This window comes from Pan paniscus, chromosome 10 (assembly GCF_029289425.2).
Source record: "Pan paniscus chromosome 10, NHGRI_mPanPan1-v2.0_pri, whole genome shotgun sequence".
Taxonomy (NCBI): domain Eukaryota; kingdom Metazoa; phylum Chordata; class Mammalia; order Primates; family Hominidae; genus Pan; species Pan paniscus.
The window spans coordinates 136,845,974-136,867,781 of record NC_073259.2 but is presented as its reverse complement, the minus strand read 5'-3'; the positions used below and the strand labels follow the sequence as shown (position 1 = coordinate 136,867,781).

The following is a 21,808-nucleotide window of genomic DNA, read 5'->3' as shown; positions in this document are numbered from 1 at the left end:
AGTGCAATCTGTGATGCTGAAAAGTGCACAGGTTCCATAGCCAAGTTACAAAGACGCTCACCTCAGGATTCGATAAAGAGATAGTCAGGCGCTCTTTTGTTATCTTTGCGTGTGCCTTCCTCAACAATGCAGTTCCAGGCCAATCATAACTATAAATGGAGGAATTTCCCTGAAGTAGTTGAGGAGAGGAACACTGCCTCAGAAAAGGCAGGAAGGAAATAACACCAGACCGGCTAACACTTGTTTCTGGTGGCAAGAACACAGGAAGGTAATTTTTTACTTTGCCCAGCTGTTCTGGTGTGGGGGGATTAGCAGTCACAGGAGGCTGGGTTGGCAGGTTTCCCCTTGCTCCTGATTTGCAGCCTTGTCGTGCGGCCTTAGGCACACTCTCCGTCGACACTGTCCCCTTCACCACCGCATGTGTGTCTGCAGGCCACGCAGGGATTTTCCTGAGTACTGGGGAGCTACCTTTTCTAGTTTCCTCAGGGAACCTCCTCCTTTTACCTTACAGAAGAGAGGGATGGGCTGCTAGGGGCAGGTGGGGGGCTGCAGACAGCCCACCTCCAGAGCCCCCGGTGGCGATGAATCTGACTTCAGGGAGCTTCTCCAGTGGTTTTGAAAGCAAGATGCTTGTGCATTTTGGACTACAGAGACAACATTTGTTACTTTTTTTATGACTCCAGTTAAACCTTAGTGGGAACCAGATTAAATAGTAAAGTCTTGAAAAAATACCTGTAGCAGCGCAGCTTACCTGCGGCTTTCCTTTTGTTTTCTCCAGGTAATATTAACGGCTGCTATTTGAACTATTACTTTTTTCTTCTGGCTGCTATTCAAGGAGCTACCCTCCTGCTTTTCCTCATTATTTCTGTGAAATATGACCATCATCGAGACCATCAGCGATCAAGAGCCAATGGCGTGCCCACCAGCGGGAGGGCCTGACCTTCCTGAGGCCATGTGCGGTTTCTGAGGCTGACATGTCAGTAACTGACTGGGGTGCACTGAGAACAGGCAAGACTTTAAATTCCCATAAAATGTCTGACTTCACTGAAACTTGCATGTTGCCTGGATTGATTTCTTCTTTCCCTCTATCCAAAGGAGCTTGGTAAGTGCCTTACTGCAGCGTGTCTCCTGGCACGCTGGGCCCTCCGGGAGGAGAGCTGCAGATTTCGAGTATGTTGCTTGTCATTCAAGGTCTCTGTGAATCCTCTAGCTGGGTTCCCTTTTTTACAGAAACTCACAAATGGAGATTGCAAAGTCTTGGGGAACTCCACGTGTTAGTTGGCATCCCAGTTTCTTGAACAAATAGTATCACCTGCTTCCCATAGCCATATCTCACTGTAAAAAAAAATTAATAAACTGTTACTTATATTTAGGAAAGTGAGGATTTTTTTTTTTTTTAAAGATAAAAGCATGGTCAGATGCTGCAAGGATTTTACATAAATGCCGTATTTATGGTTTCCTTCCTGAGAACAATCTTGCTCTTGCGATGTTCTTTGATTTAGGCTGGTAGTAAACACATTTCATCTGCTGCTTCAAAAAGTACTTATTTTTTACACCATCAACATTACTTTTCTTTTTTAAGGCAAGGCATGCATAGGAGTCATTTGAGACCACGTGTCCCATCTCAAGTTGCTCAAGTACAGAGCAACTCACGGAGTACTTCACACCTTACCTAGTCAGAGTGCTTATATATAGCTTTATTTTGGTACGATTGAGACTAAAGACTGATCATGGTTGTATGTAAGGAAAACATTCTTTTGAACAGAAATAGTGTAATTAAAAATAATTGAAAGTGTTAAATGTGAACTTGAGCTGTTTGACCAGTCACATTTTTGTATTGTTACTGTACATGTGTCTGGGGCTTCTCCGTTTGTTAATACTTTTTCTGTATTTGTTGCTGTATTTTTGGCATAACTTTATTATAAAAAGCATCTCAAATGCGAAATCCATGAGCCGGTTCTTTGCGTGGTTTGTCCTCAGTCGCTGCTGGTGTGGCGTGTGGATTCCTCCCCTGTCGTGTAGAAGGCGCAGAGCTTCCCGAGTCAGGAACTGAGGGGAGGGTGGGGAAGTGCGCTCCTGCACAGCCCTCGGATGCTCTGGCGCGTCTCCTGATTCTGCAGCCTCCTCTGCATGGAAGGGTAGTTTCAGCATTTGGAGAAGACAAAAAACAAACCAAAAAACCCTCACGTTGTTGTTCGTTGTGTAATAGAAAGTATAGAAAAACTATAGAAAAATACAAGAAATTTCAACCAGTGGAAGTAGGATAGAGTGAATACAGATGACACTCATGGTATCACTGGATCTCAGAGGGGCCGGAGGTGTGAGCCCAGGTTAAAAAAAACATGGGGCAGGTTTCGAAAAGCCTTGTGCTACGAAGGATACCGCTTTCCGGAGACAGAACTCATGTCTTCAGGATATATCACATGTAAAAATAACCCATGGTGTCAAACAGATTTTCTTCATAAGGCCTTTGCACAAAACGGGAAAGGCAGGTGGCGTCGGGAGAGCTCTCGGATCCTTCCTCCTGTGCGTTGTGCCCTTGATGCCCCGGGCTATGTGAACGGTGAGTGAGTAACCACATCCGTCCGCTCCGTCTGTCCCGCCAGCCCCTGCTCCTAGCTAGGTGCACCCTCCATGTTACGAGGGAAATTCTCTCCAGAAAGTCAGTTGGAGGGTTGACAGAGTCATCAGGGTACCAGCCTGTGATATTGTGATGAGATAAGAAACAGATTTGGTCTGGGCCCTAAATCCCTGGGACAGAACTCCTGCAACCCCTGTAGATAGGGCACTAGGAGAAGCCCACATTTTCATATTTGCTCTTTGACCCCTTGACCCCAGCTCCTGGCCTAGAGCTGCTAAGGTCTTTGTAATTTCCTGGGTGATGGGAGCATCTTTTGTTCTAATGAGGCCATCTGTCGTGGCTCCTGGACAGCCTCAGGAGAGGGGGTGCTTGCTCGGGGAGCCAGCCTGGTGATTGGAGTGGGGGGACTTTCAGCCCTCCCCCTCCCCCACCTCCAGGAAGTTGGGGGGGGTGGGGGTAGAAGGTGGAGTCGATCACCAGTGGCCAGTGGTGTGTCATCAGTCATGACTACGTAATGAAGCCTCCATAAAACCCCAGAGGCCTGGGGTTCTGAGAACTTCCTGGTTGCTGAACTCATGGGGGTTCCCCGAGGGTGGCACACCCGGCGGGCATGGGAGCTTCCCGGTCCCCTTCCCACACACCTCACCCTGCACACCTCCATCTGCTGTTCCTCTGTGCCCTTGTCACAGCCTTGATAATAAACGGGCACGCGTGAGTAAAGCGTTTCCCGAGCTCAGAGCCGCTCTGGCAAATCAGCTGAACCTGGAGAGGGAGTTCCTGCTTTGTAGTTGGTCAGAAGCTTAGGTGACAGCCCACTACTTGCGCCTGGCATCTGCCGGGGCGGGCAGCCTCGTGGGCCTGAGCCCTCAGCCCTGGGATCCTGATGCTGCCTCCAGGTGGGTGGTGGCAGGGCATATGCCAGGATATTATAGGATGCTCAGTGTCCGCCGGAGCATCGTGTGACGTGGGGAAGGAGAGCCGCTTTCCCATCCTGCATCAGAAGTGTTCTGTGAGAGTAAAGACTGTTTTTTTATCAGACAACTTTTTACATTTTCTTCTGAATTTAGATAGTTGATCAGGTTCACCCTACAGCATGAAGCGGTGATTGAATAAATAAGCATGAAACATGTGCCTGCCCTGAAGACGTCGGTGTGTGTGTAACTGGCTTTTCTTGGCCTCATGAAGCAAATGTCTTCTCACTCCATGTGAAGATGCTCAGCCAGACTTTCTTTTCGGGGAAGCTGGGTAGGACAGAGCTTTTCATTTCTCCACAGTGTCATGGGCAGATGGGGAGAAAAAGTTCTTAAGACTGACAGGGACCCACTGGGCCTGTGGTCAGTGATCCCAGGGTGAGACTGCGACCGCATGTCCTGCCTGAATTTGCGGACGGGCTGTATAAGTACAGGGTCCCTGGGGCCGGCCTCGTGCCCCCCACCCCCAGGGGCCGAGGTGCTGCTTCCCGGAGGATTGGAGAGCGCACAGTACCACATCACATCACACTTCCCAACAGCCCAGCATCTCAGAGTCACACCAGGCCCGTCCTGATCACTTCTGAATTCTAGGTAATAAAAAATGGACGATCCTCAATATTACCAAATATTTCACTTGGTGCAAAATCCCATCACCTGGAAAAAAGAGCACATTAAGCAGGAGCGGAATGCTGCAATAATGTGAAACTGCTGTGTGCCACAGAGTGATACACACGGTTATTAACACGGGCCACATATGTTAATGGGGATTCTCAAACAAGTCACTTGAGTAACTATTTTTAAATGTTCATTCTCACATGTTGTTCTTTTGGAAATAGGGCCTTTTAAAGGAGATAATGCCTACAAAGTGATTTGTTGGACTAGAATCTATTAAGCAAATGAAAAGTACAGAATGTAAAGGGTGAAAGAAAAAGCAGCCGAATGATGGAAAGCTGGACAGTAACAAGAAAACTCAGCATTTGCTGGTTTCCAAATGAGCTAAGCATGCTCAGGTTGTCATAGGGCTGCTTGGAAAGGAAGCCAGCCCAGTGCCAGGGACCTTGTTTTTTCTCTGTTTGACCGAATCCCAAACCAATGCATCGTGAGAGACGTGTCTCGAGACGAGTTGAGCAGACACCCCCAGACGTTCAGGGACTAGGCCTGGTCACAGCCTCCCAGTGGTGAGGACGGCACAGAAACCTGTGTTCTGGTCTCTGTGCCGGGCTGTGTCTCTAGTGACATCAAAATTCAGCCACAGAACGCGTAGGGAGTTGAGGAGGCCGACAGGTAGCACGGCATTTCCCAGAAACGCAGGATGAGCCCCTTGACCTCTAGGGCTTTGATGGTGGGAGTTGAAGTTGGGCAGGTCCATTGCATAACTCCCCTTACCCGTCCCTAGCATCTCCCTGTTGCTTAATCAGAGCTGCTGTCAGGGCAGATTGCTTGAGGTCAGGAGTTTGGGACCAGCCTGGCCAACATGGTGAAACCCTGTCTGTATTAAAAATACAAAAAATTAGCCGGGCGTGGTGGTGCATGCCTGTAACCCCAGCTACTCAGGAGGCTGAGGCAGGAAAATTGCTTGAACCTGCGAGGCGGAGATTGCAGTGAACCCAGATCGCGCCACTGCACTCCAACCTAGGTGACAGAGGGAGACTCCGCCTCAAAATAAATAAATAAATAAATAAATAACTGTATTGGTATATTAATCCTTTTCTGGAACTCTCAAGTCAATCACGAATCCCTTCTTTCAAGCCTAAAGGGCTTCTCCAGACAGCTGTCCAAAAGCGGCTCTGCACGTCTGATTGCAGTGATTGGGGTTGGGAAGGATGCATTTGGAGTCACCTGCGGGTGCTCGGTGAGGGCCTGGATGTTGATGGAGTCGGGACCTGAGGTTCCCAGGCTAAGGAGGTGTCTCGGAAGCCAAGTGAAGGGAGTGTTTCCAGAGGATGGGGTGGTCCACGTGTCACAGGCTCCTGCCGGCAAGCTGAGCTCTGTGTGGGGTCCTGACAGGTTGCAGACAGCTGGAGGAGAGAGGAGACGCCCTCAAGGGACTCACAGAAAAGAGGAATGCAGGGCAAGGGAGGTTGCCACTTTTAAGAATGGAGAAGTGAAAATAAGCTTCTTCCTGAAAGTCTGGCATCGGAGTAAAGTGACTATTTTTTTTTTTTTTTGAGATGGAGTCTCACTCTGTCGCCCAGGCTGGAGTGAAATGGCACGATCTTGGCTCAGTGCAACCTCTGCCTCCCGGGTTCAAGCGATTCTCCTGCCTCAGCCTCCCTAGTAGCTGGGATTACAGGTGCCCGCCACCAGGCTCAGCTAATTTTTGTATTTTTAGTAGAGATGGAGTTTCATCATGTTGGTCAGGCTGGTCTGAAACTCCTGACCTCAGGCGATCCGCCCACCTTGGCCTCCCAAAGTGTTGGGATTACAGGTGTGAGCCACTGCACCTGGCCTTTTTTTTTTTTTTCGAGACGGAGTTTCGCTCTTGTTGCCCAGGCTGGAGTGCGATGGTGAGATCTTGGCTCACCGCAACCTCCGCCTCCCGGGTTCAAGCAATTCTCCTGCCTCAGCCTCCCGAGTAGCTGGGATTAGAGGCATGCGCCACCACCCCAGCTAATTTTGTATTTTTAGTAGAGACGGGGTTTCTCCATGTTGGTCAGGCTGGTCTTCAACTCCCGACCTCAGGTGATCTGCCCACCTCAGCCTCCCAATGTGCTGGGATTACAGGCATGAGCCACCACGCCCTGCTTTTTTTTTTTTTTTTTTGAGACAGGGTCTCTCTCTGTTTCCTAGGCCGGAGTGCAGTGGTGCAATCATGGCTGGCTGCAGCCTTAACCTCCTGGGATCAAGCAATCTTCCCACATCAGCCTCCAGAGTAGCTGGGACTACAGACACACATTACACCCAATTACTTTTTTATTTTATATTTTGTAGAGTCACGGTCTCACTATGTTGCCCAGGCTGGTTCAAACTCCTGGCCTCAAGTGATACTCCCGCCTCACCCTCCCAAAACTCTGGGAATACAGGCATGAGCCACTGCACCTGGTCAAGAATTTAGTAGAGATGGGGTTTCACCATGTTGGCCAGGCTGGTCTCGAACTCCTGACCTCAAGTGATCCACTCACCTCGGCCTCCCCAAGTGCTGGGATTAGAGGCGAGAGCCACCACACCCGGCCATGTGACTATTATTTTTGTGGGAAAGGGCTGGATTCCTGACCTAGCTCTCTGTGTTTGGTGAAGGCTGGGGTTTGGATTTAGTGAGTCAGAAGTGAGGTGTAAATGGTGCAGATGCTTTTACTGGCCCTTACACACAGCAGGATCCTGAGCCTGGCAAGAGGATGCCATTCAGGGAGAAAGAAGCCTCCAGGTCCTCACTGTTAGCAAAGCCTAAGGGGGAAACAGAGGGGGCTGTGAACTTGGAGGAGAAAAAGAGGGAGTGGAAAAAGCCATGCATCCACACGGCTCTGCAGGACTTAGGACCAGACAGGCCCAACCCAGCATGAATGTTCGAGGCCATGGGAGCCAGCCCTCCTGTGACATAGCCACCTCTCAGCATCAGAGAAGTAGATGGCTGCTGTACTGGGCTGACTAATAATAGCCCCAGCCTTCATGTCCATCCAGAACCTGTGACGTCATTTGGACAAAGTGTCTTTGCAGATGGAATCAAGTTAAGATGGGGCCACACTGGATTCATGTGGGGCCTAAATCCAATGTGACTGGTGTCCTTGGAGGAAGGGAATTGGGACCTCCTTAGGGGCTGTCATCCTGCCTGCTCCAGTGGCACAGAAACCAAACTTTGCTGCCTGGCAGCCAAATTCCAGGGTGTTGAAGCCACCTGCGTGAAGCCCTGGCGTGTTGTCACAGGAGAAACTCATCGTCAATCAACAATGCCTTCCTCACAAAGCTGGTAAGAATGCTGAAACTGCTCCCTCCAGGACCGGCAGTGCTAATAGCTTATAAAATTAAACTTTTTTCCCATAGATCTAGACATGAAATTTTATTCTTTATATTACTGCACAAATTTACTTCATGGGTACAGATACGGACATGAACAAAATTACCAACTTTAGAGAACTGAATTAAGAAAAAAGCCCTCCCTGCTCTGAAGTCATCCAAACTCCCCGAGCAGAGAAAACAAGCCCCAGCGGGCCACCTTATTTCCTTTTCATTTTTTGGTCTAGGACTTTAATTTTTCTACATCCTGAACACAAAAGTCGTATGTTCCTGAAGTCAGGAAAACCGCAATAGCCCATTTATACCAACCAGAAGTTAAACCTGTGCTCTGCGTGTTAAGGCTGATGAAGGAGCACTTCATTACGCCACTCTAACTGGAATCCCATCTCCGCCGGGCAGAAGCTCTTCTGGAGAGCTGCTTTTCATGCTCACACTGCAATTTCACATCCATCAGGGAAATGCGAAAGAGGCACTCGGAGCTGTCACTCAGGGATGGGCCACAGGGTTTGGACCGACAGTCCTTTCTGGAGGGGCACGGCCTTCTACACAGAAACCTACAGCAGGCGGGAAGACGCCGTGAGATGGGACGAGGGAGTGAGTGTGCGCGGGATGGGCACAACTTGCCTCGTGAGCAGGTGGACCCTTGAGGGCTGGTGCCCAGGACCACTCCTGCCCAGCACCGACCACTGAGCCCCACCCCTGGGCCCTCGCACCTCCCCATGCCCAGGCCGGGAAATCGTCCCCTCCACATAGGTTTCTTGGAGGGATTATGAGGTTGGTGGGCTGGGGAGGGGCGCCCATTTGTAGATGCCTGATCCTGCTCAGGCACTTTGCAGCATTTGACCACCGGTGTGGATGGTGACCAAAGTGAAAACACCTGCTCCAGGAGCCAGCTGTGCCCCCTCTCCAAGCTGGAGCAGGCTCCCTGGGCCAGGAGGACTCGCCTCTGGCGTTTTTTGCCAGCAGCCTCCGGGATCCCCTGATGATGCTGTCAGCATTCAATTTAGCGGATTTGTCACCCACCGAGAGCCCCTCATTTATTTATTTTATTTTATTATTTTTTGAGACGGAGTCTCGCTCTGTCACCCAGGCTGGAGTGCAGTGGCAAAATCTCAGTTCACTGCAACCTCCGCCTCCCGGGGTCAAGCGATTCTTGTGCCTCAGCCTCCCGAGTAGCTGGGATTACAGGCACCTGCCACCATGCCTGGCTAATTTTCATATTTTTAGTAGAGACGGGGTTTTGTCATGTTGTCCAGGCTGGTCTTGAACTCATGGCCTCAAGTGATCTGCCCGCCTCGGCCTCCCAAAGTGCTGGGATTACAGGTGTGAGCCACCGTGCCCAGCCAGGAGCCCCTCATTTAAAATGACCTGCTGGCCAGTGCCAGGAGCCCTGCCCTAAGCAAGCGCCTCACAGGGTCCTTCACCCAAGGCAGCCTCTTATAGTGAGTTAGTGTTGGGAGCAGGCATTAGATCATGAGCTTGTTCTCCATTTAAAAAACTTACTAAATTGACACAAATTGTATATATTAATATTTATTGTGTACCACACATTCGGAAACGTATACATGGTGGAATGGTTACATCGAGCTAATTAACGTGCATTACTGCACATATTTTACTTGTGATTAATAACACTTGAGACCTCTCATCAATTTCAAGAACATAATACCTTGCTATTAACTATAGCTGTGTTGTGCAATAGATCTCTTGAATTTTTTCCATTTTAATTAACTTTGGGTTAGGATTCAGACCAGCTTTGCTGTGGGCTGAATAATTACCACCACCCCCCCCCAACCCCAGGTGTCCTGCCCTGATCCCGGAACCTGTGATTGTCACCTCACATGACAGAGGGCGTCTTTCTTGTGCGATTATGTTGATGCTGTGGAGATGAGCAGATTGTCCTGGACTAGCCAGGTGGGCCCCAAGGTCACAAGGCTCATTATGAGTGAAAGACGGAGGCAGGAGGTCAGAATCAGAAGATGGGAGGACAAGATCCAGGTGGGAGTGACGTGCTCTGGAGGAGGGAGGGGCCACAAGCTCAGGGGCTTGAGCGCCTCAGGGGTTTGGGCGCCTCTGGAAGCTGGAAGAGGCCGGGAAATAGGTTCTCCCCCTGGAACCTGCAGGGGGAACACGGCTCTGTCAGCACGCTTGATTTTAGCCAGTGTGTTAATTCGTTCGGGCTGCTATGACCAGAATATTATTGGGACAGCTTCAACAACAGGAATAGATTCTTCAGAGTCCTGGGGGCTGCGGCGTCCAAGGTCAAGGCACTGGCTGATTGGATGGCTGGTGAGGCCCCTCCTGATTTGCCCACTGCCTGTTTCATGCTGTGTCCTCACGTGAGGCAGAGATCCTCTCCTTCCTATCCCTTCTCATAAGGGCACTAACCCCATCACTAGGGTGCCACCCTCCAGGCCTGATGGCCTCCCAAAGCCCTACCTCCTGATACCATCACCCTGGTGACTGGGCTGTCACATAGGAATTTTACCAGGCACAGTGTCTGGAGTGACCAGTGAGTCCCATTTCAGACTCTGACCTCCAGAGCTGAAGAATAATACATCTGTGCTGTTTTAGGCCACTAGGTTTTCGATACTTCGTTGAAGCAGCAATAGGAAGTGAATGGAAGATATTGGTTTGAATGTAGTAAAACTTCCAGGCCGCACTCACGTGCTTCGTCATGTTTTTGAAGCTACAGAAGTAAGTGATCATCTCACAGCCCTAAGGTAGTTCAGCATTCTCTCCTGGGTCTTTTGAATTTGGGGAAACCAGGGACTGGTTCCCTACCCCAGCTCCCCCGTAGGCAGCGTGGTGAAGCTATCCTATGCCCCAGGGCTGAGATGGGGCACGAAGTTGAAGGGAGTGCCAAAAATCTTGGTAGCCAGGATAAAAAATATTTAACTCAATATTTTAAAAACTCAAAATTAATGCAAAAATCTCCATGATGAACAAAAGGCTGCAACAGTGAACAGAGGCAGGACTGTTTCTGCCCTTTCAGACTCAGCCGCCCCCACCTCTCCTGCCAGGCCCTGCTGCACGTGGTCACTCCGTTTCTCAGCCCTTGGACTTGTCTATTTCAGACTGTAACATCCCTGGCACTCCCCCACATGCAGCACAATCTCTGGCTACTCTGAAATGTAAATGGGTGACTTATCCAAAGCCACCTAAATGAGCCAGAATTTACAACTTCACTTCTATGTAAGTCATTTGTCTTTTCTAGAGGGAAGGAATGGACACAGTTCAGGGAGCATCAGAGAAGCTTCAGGGTGGATTTATGCTCAGCATTTAAAATCTTTAACCCAAACCAAGCCCGGTATACCCAAAGGACTTCCCGCTTACTGCTCTTTAGGGCTCAGATATTTCAAAGACATAAAGCAAACCACACAGGTCAGCATTTTTCTAATGTTCTGGACGCCATGCTGAGTTCAAATCGACTCATTCACAATGAATCATAATAACATCGGAAGCAATGCCAAGAGAGTCAGAGAAGCCAGGCGCAGAGGCTCACGCCTGTAATCCCAGCACTTTGGGAGGGTGAGGCAGGCGGATCACTTGAGGTCACGAGTTCAAGGCCAACCTGGCCAACAGGGCAAAGTCCCGTCTCTACTAAAAAAACACAAAAATTAGCCAGGCGTGATGCTGAGTACCTGTAAGCCAAGCTACTCAGGAGATTCTCAAGTCTCCGCTGAGGCAGGAGAATCACTTGAACCCAGGAGGCGGAGGTTGCAGTGAGCCAAGATCACACCAGCGCACTCTAGCCTGGGTGACAGAGCAAGACTCCCTCTCAAAAAGAGAAAAAAAAATATTAGCCAGACATGGTGGCGAGCACCTGTAAGCCAAGCTACTCGGGAGGCCGAAGCACGAGAATTACTTGAACCGGGGAAGTGGAGGTTGCAGTGAGCAGAGATCGTGCCTCTGCACTGCAGCCTGGGCCACAGAGAAAGACTCTATCTCAAAAAAAAGGAGAGTCAGAGAAGGAGATTCAGCCTGGTTATCATTGTGCATCAGAGGTCATTCATTCATTCACTCCCATCATTCAGTCACTCAACAAATATCCCTCAGCCACCTGTATATTTATGCTGTAGCTCCATTTTAGACAGGGACGCAGCAGTGAACTAAACAGGAACTCAGCTTTCCTGGAGCTCACATTTTCATGCAAGAGACAGAGAATAAACGTGTCATCAAACAGTCACATATCAGAAAGTGAAAGCGTTTTGAAGAAGCAATAAAGATGATGTGATGCATGATGAAGATGGAGGAGGGGGTCTGCCTTAGGTTGGCTTGTCCAGGGACGCCGGGGGACCAGGAGTCAGCTTGCTAATATCGAAGGACAGAGTTTCAGGCCAGGAGAACTAAGGGAAAAGCCCAAAGTCAGGAGAAATCTTGATGCATGCAGTGAACAGAAAGAAGGTCTGGGAGGGAGATGGGGGAGGCAGGGCTGACGTGTAGAGGCGGTGAGTAACTCCACACAGAGCAGGACTCCGGAGCAAACCACTTTTTTTTTTTTTTTTTGGTTGGGGGGGCGCGGAATCTTGCTCTGTCACCCAGGCTGGAGTGCAGTGTCATGGTCTCGGCTCACTGCAACCTCCGCCTCCCGGGTTCAAACAATTCTCCTGCCTCAGCCTCCCAAGTAGCTGGGATTACAGGCGTGTGCCGCCATGCACAGCTAATTTTTGTATTTTTAGTAGAGACCAGGTTTCACCATGTTGGTCAGGCTGGTCTTGAACTCCTGACCTCCAGAGATCTGCCTGCCTCAGCCTCCCAAAGCGCTGGGATTACAGGCATGAACCACCGTGCCCAGTGGCAAACCACTTTTTTTTTTTTTTTTTGAGACAGAGTCTCACTCTCGCCCAGGCTGGAGCGCAGTGGCGCGATCTCAGCTCACTGCAACCTCTGCCTCCCGGGTTCAAGCGATTCTCCTGCCTCAGCCTCCCGAGTAGCTGGGATTAGAGGCGCCTGCCACCACACCCGGCTAATTTTTGTATTTTTGGTAAAGATGGGAATTTGCCATGTTGGCCAGGCTGGTCTCAAACTCCCAACCTCAGGGGATCCGCCTCCCAGCAAACCATTTTTTAAGCATAGCCCCCACCTTCCGTCAAGCAGTTGGTGAGATTCCCATTAGATGTCCAGCATTTCTTATTCAGCCTGCTATCTAGTGGCCGAAACATAGAACTACAGGCTATTTTCAAAAACTGCAAAGAAATTTTCTTGAATGCCTCCAACAACGAAATTGTGCAGAGAAGAAAAATACCGTTAGCTTTCGCCAGGATGTTCGTATGGAACCTGGTCACTCAAGTTGTTTTTCCAAAACCTCTTAGGTTCAAAGTCAATACGATTTTTGAACACACCAGTCGTCTGTCATGTACGGGGACATACGCCCTTGCAGATTTGCTCCCGCACTTTGAGAGAATGAACATGCCTCAAGCCTGGGCTTCCCTGGAAGACGGCCTGAGATGCGGCCTCAGGAGCAGGAGTGAGGAACAGGGAGTGAAACCGGGGAGAAAGGAGAGTAGGTGAAAGAGAAGTTCCGGAGCTGGTGGCCACCCTGGGTGCCTGGGGCCGGACTCCCTGGGTCCTTTGGAGGAGCCTTTTCAAATGCATCTCAGAGCTGTCTGCTTGGGCACAAGACAGGGTAGGCGGGGGAAGCTATCCATCGGTCTCATCCTCCCTCCACGAGCATGGTTCCTTGAGCATAGCTGCCAGCTCCCGGGTTATCCAAAGGCCAGTGCTGAGCAGGTTTCCAGGCATCCCCACTGTGGAGTCAGAGGTGAGTTCTGGAAAGCCATCTAGGTGAACTGAGGGCACTCCTCGCATGGGAAGACCCGAACAGAGACGGCCAACTCAGAGGCGCTGACCTGGACAGACGCCTTGCACACACGCTGGAATTTTTCCCAAGACAGAAATGGTCTGGGAACCACCAATGGGGCACTTCCCAGAGCGTTGGATCCAGACACCCTCCCCTCGTTCACCCGGTTCTTCCAGGGACTAGTGTTGGCCCCTGTGAGTTCCAGGAGCCGGCGTTTCCAAAGCTGCTTGCTGTGCTGGAGGAGATTTTCATCCTGAGCCTTGGACCAGGTTGGGGCGGGTCAGATCCTGAGGCTACAGGAGGCCGAGATCACCAACAGGCACTCGCCGGCCGTGTGTGGCATTTGGGGACACTCTGCTCAGCTTGGAGATTATTTTCTTCAGTTGAACTAATAGCTCGGTGTCCTCGCTAGGGCTGCTGCAGGACCAGATTTCCACTGACTTCGTGGCTTACCCAACTGGAATTTATGCTCCCTGTTCTGGAGGCCAGAAATCTGAAATCACAGTATTGGCAGGTCTGGCTTCCTCCAGAGGCTCTATGCCTCTTCCATCTCCTGGTGGCTGCCAGCGTCCCTTGGCTTGTGGCGGCATCGCTCCCATCTCTGCCTCTGTCTTCACTTGGCCTCCTCTCTGTGTCTGTGTCCTTTCCTGTCTCTTAAAAGGACACTTGTCGTTGGATTTAGGGTCCACTCAATTACAAATGATCTCATCTCCATTCTCTTTTTGTTTTTTATTTTTATTTTTTTCTTTGAGACGGAGTCTTGATCTGTTGCCCAGGCTGGAGTGCAGTGGTGCCATCTTGGCTCACTGCAACCTCTGTCTCCTGTGTTCAAGCGATTCTCCTACCTCAGCCTCCCGAGTAGCTGGGATTACAGGCACCCGCCACCACGCCCGGCTAATTTTTGCATTTTTAGTAGAGGGGTTTTCACCAAGTTGGCCAGGATGGTCTTGAACTCCTGACCTCAGGTGATCCGCCCGCCTCGGCCTCCCAAAGTGCTGGGATTACAGGTGTGAGCCACCGTGCCTGGCCCTCATCTTCATTCTTCATGACACCTGCAAAGGCCCTGTTTGGGAATGAGACCACATTCTGAAGATCTGAGTGAGCATGAATTTTGGGGGAACACCATTCAAACCACTAAACACATTGGAGAAAGAATCAGGAGTTTTTTTTACATTAGAAAATCCAGACTTCTGGCCAGGTGCGGTGACTCACACCTGCAATCCCTGCACTTTGGGAGGCCGAGGCGAGTGGATCATCTAAGATTGGGAGTTCGAGACCAGCCTGGCCAACATGGTGAAACCCCATCTCTACTAAAATTACAAAAATTAACCGGGCATAGTGGTGGGCGCCTATAATTCCAGCTACTCAAGAGGCTTAGGCACGAGAATCACTTGAGCCCAGGAGGCAGAGGTTGCAGTGAGCTGAGATTATGCCACTGCACTCCAGCCTGGGTGATAGAGTGAGACTCTGTCTCAAAAAGGAAAAAAAAAAAGAAAAAAAGAAAAAGAAAAGAAAGAAAATCCAGACTTCCAAAGACATCAGAAAATTGGTCAAGATTGGATTCTAGGCCCTAGGCTGTCTCCTTTGGAAGGGGCATCTCTTCTGAATTGTTGCAGTTCTGGTGGCTCAGAAGAGGCACACCTATACCCTCTCCCTGGCTGTTTAGTGCATTGGCATCACCTACCCGGGCTGGGCAGGGTCTGAGTGTCTGGCCATTGATGTGAGAGAAGTTAATAGTTGGCAGAAAGTGCTGAGTAAGCTGCTGGCTTCACTATGGCCATTCAAAATGAAACAAAATTGCTGTGCTTTGAAAAGTCCAGCATCAGGGGAGAATAGACCCTTCACTTCAGAACCTTTATAATGGTAGGTCACAGGTTAGAACAGAACACCTCCATGAATTTCTGTCTTGCGCAGACCATTCACATTACAGCAATTTATATCATTCCAATTAAGTAAAGCCATTACTTCCCTTACTCATTAGTTCAGATGGTTCTTATCTTGTTGAGAGAAGTTCATCCAAGACACAGAGACTTTATGTGGTCTAACCTTGCCTGAAGTAAAAAGAAAGTCTGTCTGCTGTTGCATGTAACCCTATAAAGGTTCATCAGTACTGGAGAGATAGATTTCTATATAAGGTTAGAAGCATCAGAAATCCAACACAGTCTGGCTTAAGCATGATAGGAAACTAATTGGTGCAAGTAAATGAAAGCCTACATGTGGATTTCAGGTATGGGTGGATCCAGCAGCTCACATCATGGTACCAGCACTCTGTCTCTTCCCATCTTTTGGGTATGGTTTTATCTGTGTTGACTTCACTCTCAATTTATTCTGCAAGGCTGCAAGAGCTTCTGATCCAGGAACTCCATGCTTTTATTCTACCAACATTGACCCCTGTGAAAATCAGGTTTCTCCTTCCCACAAGTTCCAATAAGAGTCTTAGAATTGATCTCGTTGGTTCTGACTGGAAAGGTTACAGACACATGCTCATCACCACAGCCAGGAATGTGCAAACCTCCCACTGGCCAGGACTGGTTCACACCACAGCCCTGGAAAGCAGATCAGGACCGGCTGTCCCAAACCACATGGATAAAGACTGGGGGACTGTGGCTCCCCAAGGAAATTCTGGGATACAGTTTTTTTTTTTGTATCTAGGAATGGGGTCTTGCTCTGTTGCCCAGGCTGGAGTGCAGTGGTGCAATCGTGGCTCACTGTAACCTCAACCTCTCAGGTGCAAGCAATCCTCCCACTTCAGCCTCCAGAGTTGCTGGCACTACAGGCATGCATCACCATGCCCAGCTAATTTTTTAATTTTTATTCTTATTTTTGTGGAAATGGGGTCTCGCTATATTGTCAAGGCTGTCTTCGAACTCCTGGACTCAAGCAATTGTCTCGCCTCAGCCTCCCAAAGTGCTAGGATCACAGGTGTGAGCCATTGCACCCTACCTTGGGATGGTGTTTCCAAAGTAACAGGAAGGAAACTTAAACAAATTAACAGATGTCTGTTACATATTGTGTTACCCATTGACATGGTTTGGCTGTGACCCCAACCAAATCTCATCTTGAATTGTAGCTCCCATAATTCCCACGTGTCATGGGAGGGACTCTGTGGGAGGTAATTGAGTCATGGGGGCAGGTGTTTCCCATGCTGTTCTCGTGGTAGTGAATAAGTCTCACGAGATCTGATGGTTTTATAAAGGGCAGTTCCCCTGCACACACTCTTGCCTGCCACCGTGAAAGACGTGCCTTTGCTCCTCCTTCACCTTCTGCCGTGATTGTGAGGCCTCCCCAGCCATGTGGAACTGTGAGTCCATTAAACCTCCTTTCCTTTATAAATTAGCCAGTCTCGGGTATGTCTTTATTGGCAGTGTGAGAACAGACTAATCCACCAATTTTACCTATTTGGACTTTTGTCTGGATCTCAGGCCTTCCTCCAAGTCCACAGCCCTCAACAGCCAAGCTCCCAGCACTCTGGGGAGTAGTTTACCAACTTAACACACAACCCTGCCCACATTGCTTTATCTCAACACCCATAGGTGGTCTCTGATCCAGGGAATGGTTCACGCCAGTCAGTTTCACCTAGACATGAATTTCAGGCAGGACCACTTTGCCAGAGGGTTGGTTTGATGGTGGCTTTTGAATGGAGGACTGACCAGATCCTGCCCAGAGATAGTCACAAGCTGATGTGGGGCACAAGCCTCAGACCCTCAGACAGTGGGGTGTGAGCTGGGTCATCAGAGGGGACCATGCAAAGAGGTGGTACAAGAAAGGGGACCCAGGGACCACCTGGAATGCAGCGTTTCCGAATCAGACCCATCCGTGCCACTGTAATTGTTGCTATGTCTGCAAGTATGAGTTTACTGGGGCTTCCCTAACAAAGTACTGCCAGCTGCATGGCTCAATACCACAGAAATTCAATCTGTTCTGGAGGCAGACACGACTATTCTCATTTACACAGACAAGGTAACATGCACGGAGATATACAGCCCCTTGCCTGCATTGCTCATGTAGGAAGCAGGAGAGCAGGAATTTGACCCAAGAGAGTCTGCTCTGAAGACCATGTTTCTTCTTTTTTTCACTTTATATATCATTTTTATTCATTTTAAAAGTATACATTTAAGGCATACAACATGATGTTTTGATTACTACTGTCAAGCGTATTAACATACCCATTATCTCAAATAGTTACCTGTTTTTGAGTGTAAAAAGCACCTAAAATCTGTCATCCCATTTTTACTACAGAAAACACTATTATTGGCTGGCGCAGTGGCTCACGCCTGTAATCCCAGCACTTTAGGAGGCTGAGGTAGGTGGATCACCTGAGGTCAGGAGTTTGAGACCAGCCTGGCCAACATGGTGAAACCCCGTCTCTACTAAAAATACAAAAATCAGCCAGGCATGGTGGCACACACCTGTAGTCCCAGCTACTTGGGAGGCTGAGGCAAGAGAATCGCTTGAGCCTGGGAGGCGGAGGTTGCAGTGAGCCAAGATCACACCACTGCACTCCAGCCTGGGTGACAGTGAGACTCTGTCTCAAAAATAACAATAATAACAAAGAGAAACATACCAAAGATGAAAAATAATTGTAACATTAAATACCATGAAAACAGCTAAACTCAGTTGCCTGCCTATTTCAAAATAGCTAAAAGAGAAGATTTGAAATGTTTCCAACACAAAGAAATGACGATGGAGATCCTAAATACCCTGATTTAATCACTGCACGTTGTCTGCATGTATTAAAAGATCCCGTGTATTCCATAAACATGCATAATTATTAGGTATCAGTTAAAAAATTTTAAAGAGAAATTAGCCAGTGTTGAGGAGGTGTTAAACTATACGTGTACCTGAGTGAGACTTGATTTCCAAAACAGGATTGAAAAGAAGCTTTCTCATTATCTGGGTGGATGTTATTTCATGCCACAAATGTGCAGCTGTAAATCATTTCCCAATGATGGTGGCGTGCATCCCACCTGTGTGGAAACTGGAATCAGGCTTCATTCAGCTTCCGGTCTCCAATGGTTGGGGCTGTGGTGGAGGGTGGGGTGCTGTCTGAGTCCTCATTCCAGAGGTTATAAGAATGAAGACTGGCAGCCTCCTTCCAGCCAAGCTGGGTTAGCAGGCCCACATATCAGGGCCCGCTCAGCTGTCTCCTGGGGGACTTTTCAGGGCCTCAGGAAGAGGGGATCCTCACTGATCCTGGAGTGGGGCGGCTGAGGTCAGTCCACAGCCCCTCCAATGCCAGCTGCTGGAGCCTGTACAAAGACCCCCCTTTCGTCTCCCGATTCTGCAGCGAGTATAGGACCTGCCAATGGCGCAACCTGGCAACCACCTCTTCGTGTGCATACACACGCATGCACATGCTTACACACATTTGTACACACACAAACTCACACAGGCATGCACACACACACACAGCATGTGTACACAAACACATTTGCACACACAGAAACAACACACACTTCTCTCTCCAAGTGTCAGTTTTATTCTCCGGCTACTTTTTTTTTTTTTTTTTTTTGAGACAGAGTCTCGCTCTGTCGCCCAGGCTGGAATGCAGTGGCGTGATCTCGGCTCACTGCAACCTCCGCCTCCCGGGTTCAAGCAATTCTCCCACTTCAGCCTCCCGAGTAGCCAGGATTACAGGTGCATGCCATTATGCCTGGCTAATTTTTGTATTTTTAGTAGAAACAAGGTTTCACCATGTTGGCCAGGCTGGTCTCGACCTCAAGTGGACTCCTGACCTCAAGTGATCCACCCACCTCGGCCTCCCAAAGTGCTGGGATAGGCGTGAGCCACCTCTCCTGGCCAATTCTCTGTCTACTTTCATGTTTCTTCTCCGGAGGCCACGCCCAGAGCTTGGATGGGAGGGATCAGGATCACTACTCTTACATCGTTTGGAAGGTACTGGAGACGCAAGAGTAAAGGAAGTGAGACACATAGACTGGACTGAACTTCAGTTCATCACCATCGATGACTTCCCCCTCCCTCCAATAATTAACACCCTTTGGGCTTTGCAGGCCCATTCTCGACTAATAAAACGCCCCTTCTTATTTAGTTACACAAATTATACAAAACTTCATACTTTAAAAATGATATAAAACATAGACATTGTATAAAGAGGAATAATATGAGCCTTCCCACCATCCAGTGTAGGAAATAGCAATTTATCAATATCCTCAAAACCTGCCATGCTCCCCAAGTTGCCCTCCTCCCTTCGCCCCTCTGTTATAGATTTCATATTTATCATGCTTTCTTTTCTTCATTATTTTACTACATTTGTTTGTGTCCATCAACTTTTTAAAAATTTTTGTATGCATTTAAATTTTACACAGATGGATCCATGCTGTAAGTCTTTTTTTTTTTTTTTTTCATAGACAGAGTCTTGCCTTTGTTGCCCAGGCTGCAGTGCAATGGTGCAATCTTGGCTCACTGCAACCTCTGCCTCCCGGCTTCAAGCGAGTCTCTTGCCTTGGCCTCCCAAGTAGCTGGGATTACAGGCACCTGTCACCATGCCCGGCTAATTTTTTTGTATTTTTAGTACAGACAGGGTTTCACCATGTTGGCCAGGCTGGTCTGGAACTCCTGACTCCAGGTGATCCACCCATCTTAGCCTCCCAAAGTGCTGGGATTATAGGTGTGAGCCACCATGCCTGGCTGTATGTCTTCTTTTAAGATTTGCTTTGAGGCCAGGCGCGGTGGCTCACACCTGTAATCCCAGCACTTTGGGAGGCCGAGGCGGGCGGATCACGAGGTCAAGAGATCGAGACCATCCTGGCTAACATGGTGAAACCCCGTCTCTATTAAAAATGCAAAAAAAATTAGCTGGGCGTGGTGGCAGATGCCTGTAGTCCCAGCTACTCGGGAGGCTGAGGCAGGAGAATGACATGAACCCGGGAGGCAGAGCTTGCAGTGAGCGGAGATCGCACCACTGTACTCCAACCTGGGTGACAAAGCAAGACTCCATCTCAAAAAAAAAAAAAGAAGCTGAAAAGAGCGTGGGAGATAGATTATGTGAAGCAGGGAAGCATTCCCGCTAACAGGGAACACTTAGCTGTGTTTCTCCTGCTTCTGGAGAGGATGGGATCTCTGTTCCTCTCCCCGGGAATAGGATGACGGCATTACCTACTGTCCAAAGCAAAACACCTTTGAGAATGGGAGTTTAAAAAATATATCAAAACAACACATGGTACTCCATAAATACATACAATTAGTATCTGTCAGTTAAAAATAAATAAATAATAACACTATACCTTAAGAATCTATACCTTAAGAAATATTTTTATGGTGTGACAAATTAGTTTTATTATATTGATGGGCCTATAAAGTCTATTAAAAAACTGTTTTAAAAAACATAATGTTTGAAAAACTATTCTAAAAAAATCATACCTGTGTACATTATGGAAAAGAATGTTAAATTCTTTATGTTAACTAAAATACTTTGGCCTGGCATGGTGGCTCACACCTATAATCCCAGCACTTTGGGAGGCCGAGGCGGGTGGATCACTTGAGATCAAGAGTTCGAGACCAGCCTGGCCAACATGGTGAAACCCCATCTGTACTGATAATACAAAAATTAGCCAGGCATGGTAAATTGTGCCTGTAATCCCAGCTACTCAGGAGGCTGAAGCAGGAGAATCACTTGAATCCAGGAGGCAGAGGTTGCAGTGAGCTGAGATGGTCCCACTGCACTCCAGCCTGGATGACAGAGCAAGACTCAGTCTCAAAAAATATATATTTTTAGTATTAATTTAAAATAACACACCAGGCATGGTGGCTCATGCCTGTAATCCCAGCACTTTGGGAGGCTGAGGCAGGCAGATCACTTGAGGTCAGGAATTCGAGACCAGCCTGGTCAACATGGTGAAACCCCATCTGTACTAAAGATACAAAAATTAGCTGAGTTTGGTGGCATATGCCTGTAATTCCAGCTACTCAGGAGGCTGAGGTAGGAGAATCACTTGAACCCAGGAGGTGGAGGCTGCAGTGAGCCAAGATCGCACCACTGCACTCCAGCCTGGGCAACAGAATGAGGCCCTCCCTGTCTCTAAATAAAGAAATAATAAAATAACATAAGCTGACTAATTATGCTTACTGCAGATTCACACTCTTTCATTATTTTCTGAGTCATGCATGTCTCTAATACTATACCAGTGTTATTTTTCTAGAGAATACATTTTTTCAATGTAATCTGTCTAATATAAGCTCAGAACAAGAGCTGCTACATAAAATTTCTTTCACTAACTTTTAAAATATTTAAATTAATAATAAAATATTCAGCCCAAATATTTTCACAGGCAAACTTCTTTTTGCCTCTATTCAGGGAACCTTTCTCGGACAAATATTTTTACAATACAAAACCTATCAAACAAATTACCTCTATTTAAGGTTTCTTGATACATTTTACCAAGTTTAGATCCAGCTTCTGAATGGTAAGCTTTCTCAATTATACTTCATTCTGACACAGAATATAAATTTATCTAATTAAATATAGGAACTCTTTCAAAAGAT

The 21,808-nt window shown here is 48.3% G+C and overlaps 1 protein-coding gene across 1 annotated transcript in view; it reads left to right on the top strand.

Annotated features, from left to right (window-relative positions):
- The window catches only part of SLC15A4 (solute carrier family 15 member 4), a 30,921-nt gene extending 28,972 nt beyond the window's left edge, over positions 1-1,949 (top strand). The window contains exon 8 of the mRNA XM_014347365.5: positions 779-1,949. Within this exon, the coding sequence (XP_014202851.2) occupies positions 779-939 (161 nt within the window). The 3' untranslated portion in view covers positions 940-1,949. The remainder of the gene's footprint in view (positions 1-778) is intronic.
- Positions 1,950-21,808: the final 19,859 nt, after the last annotated feature.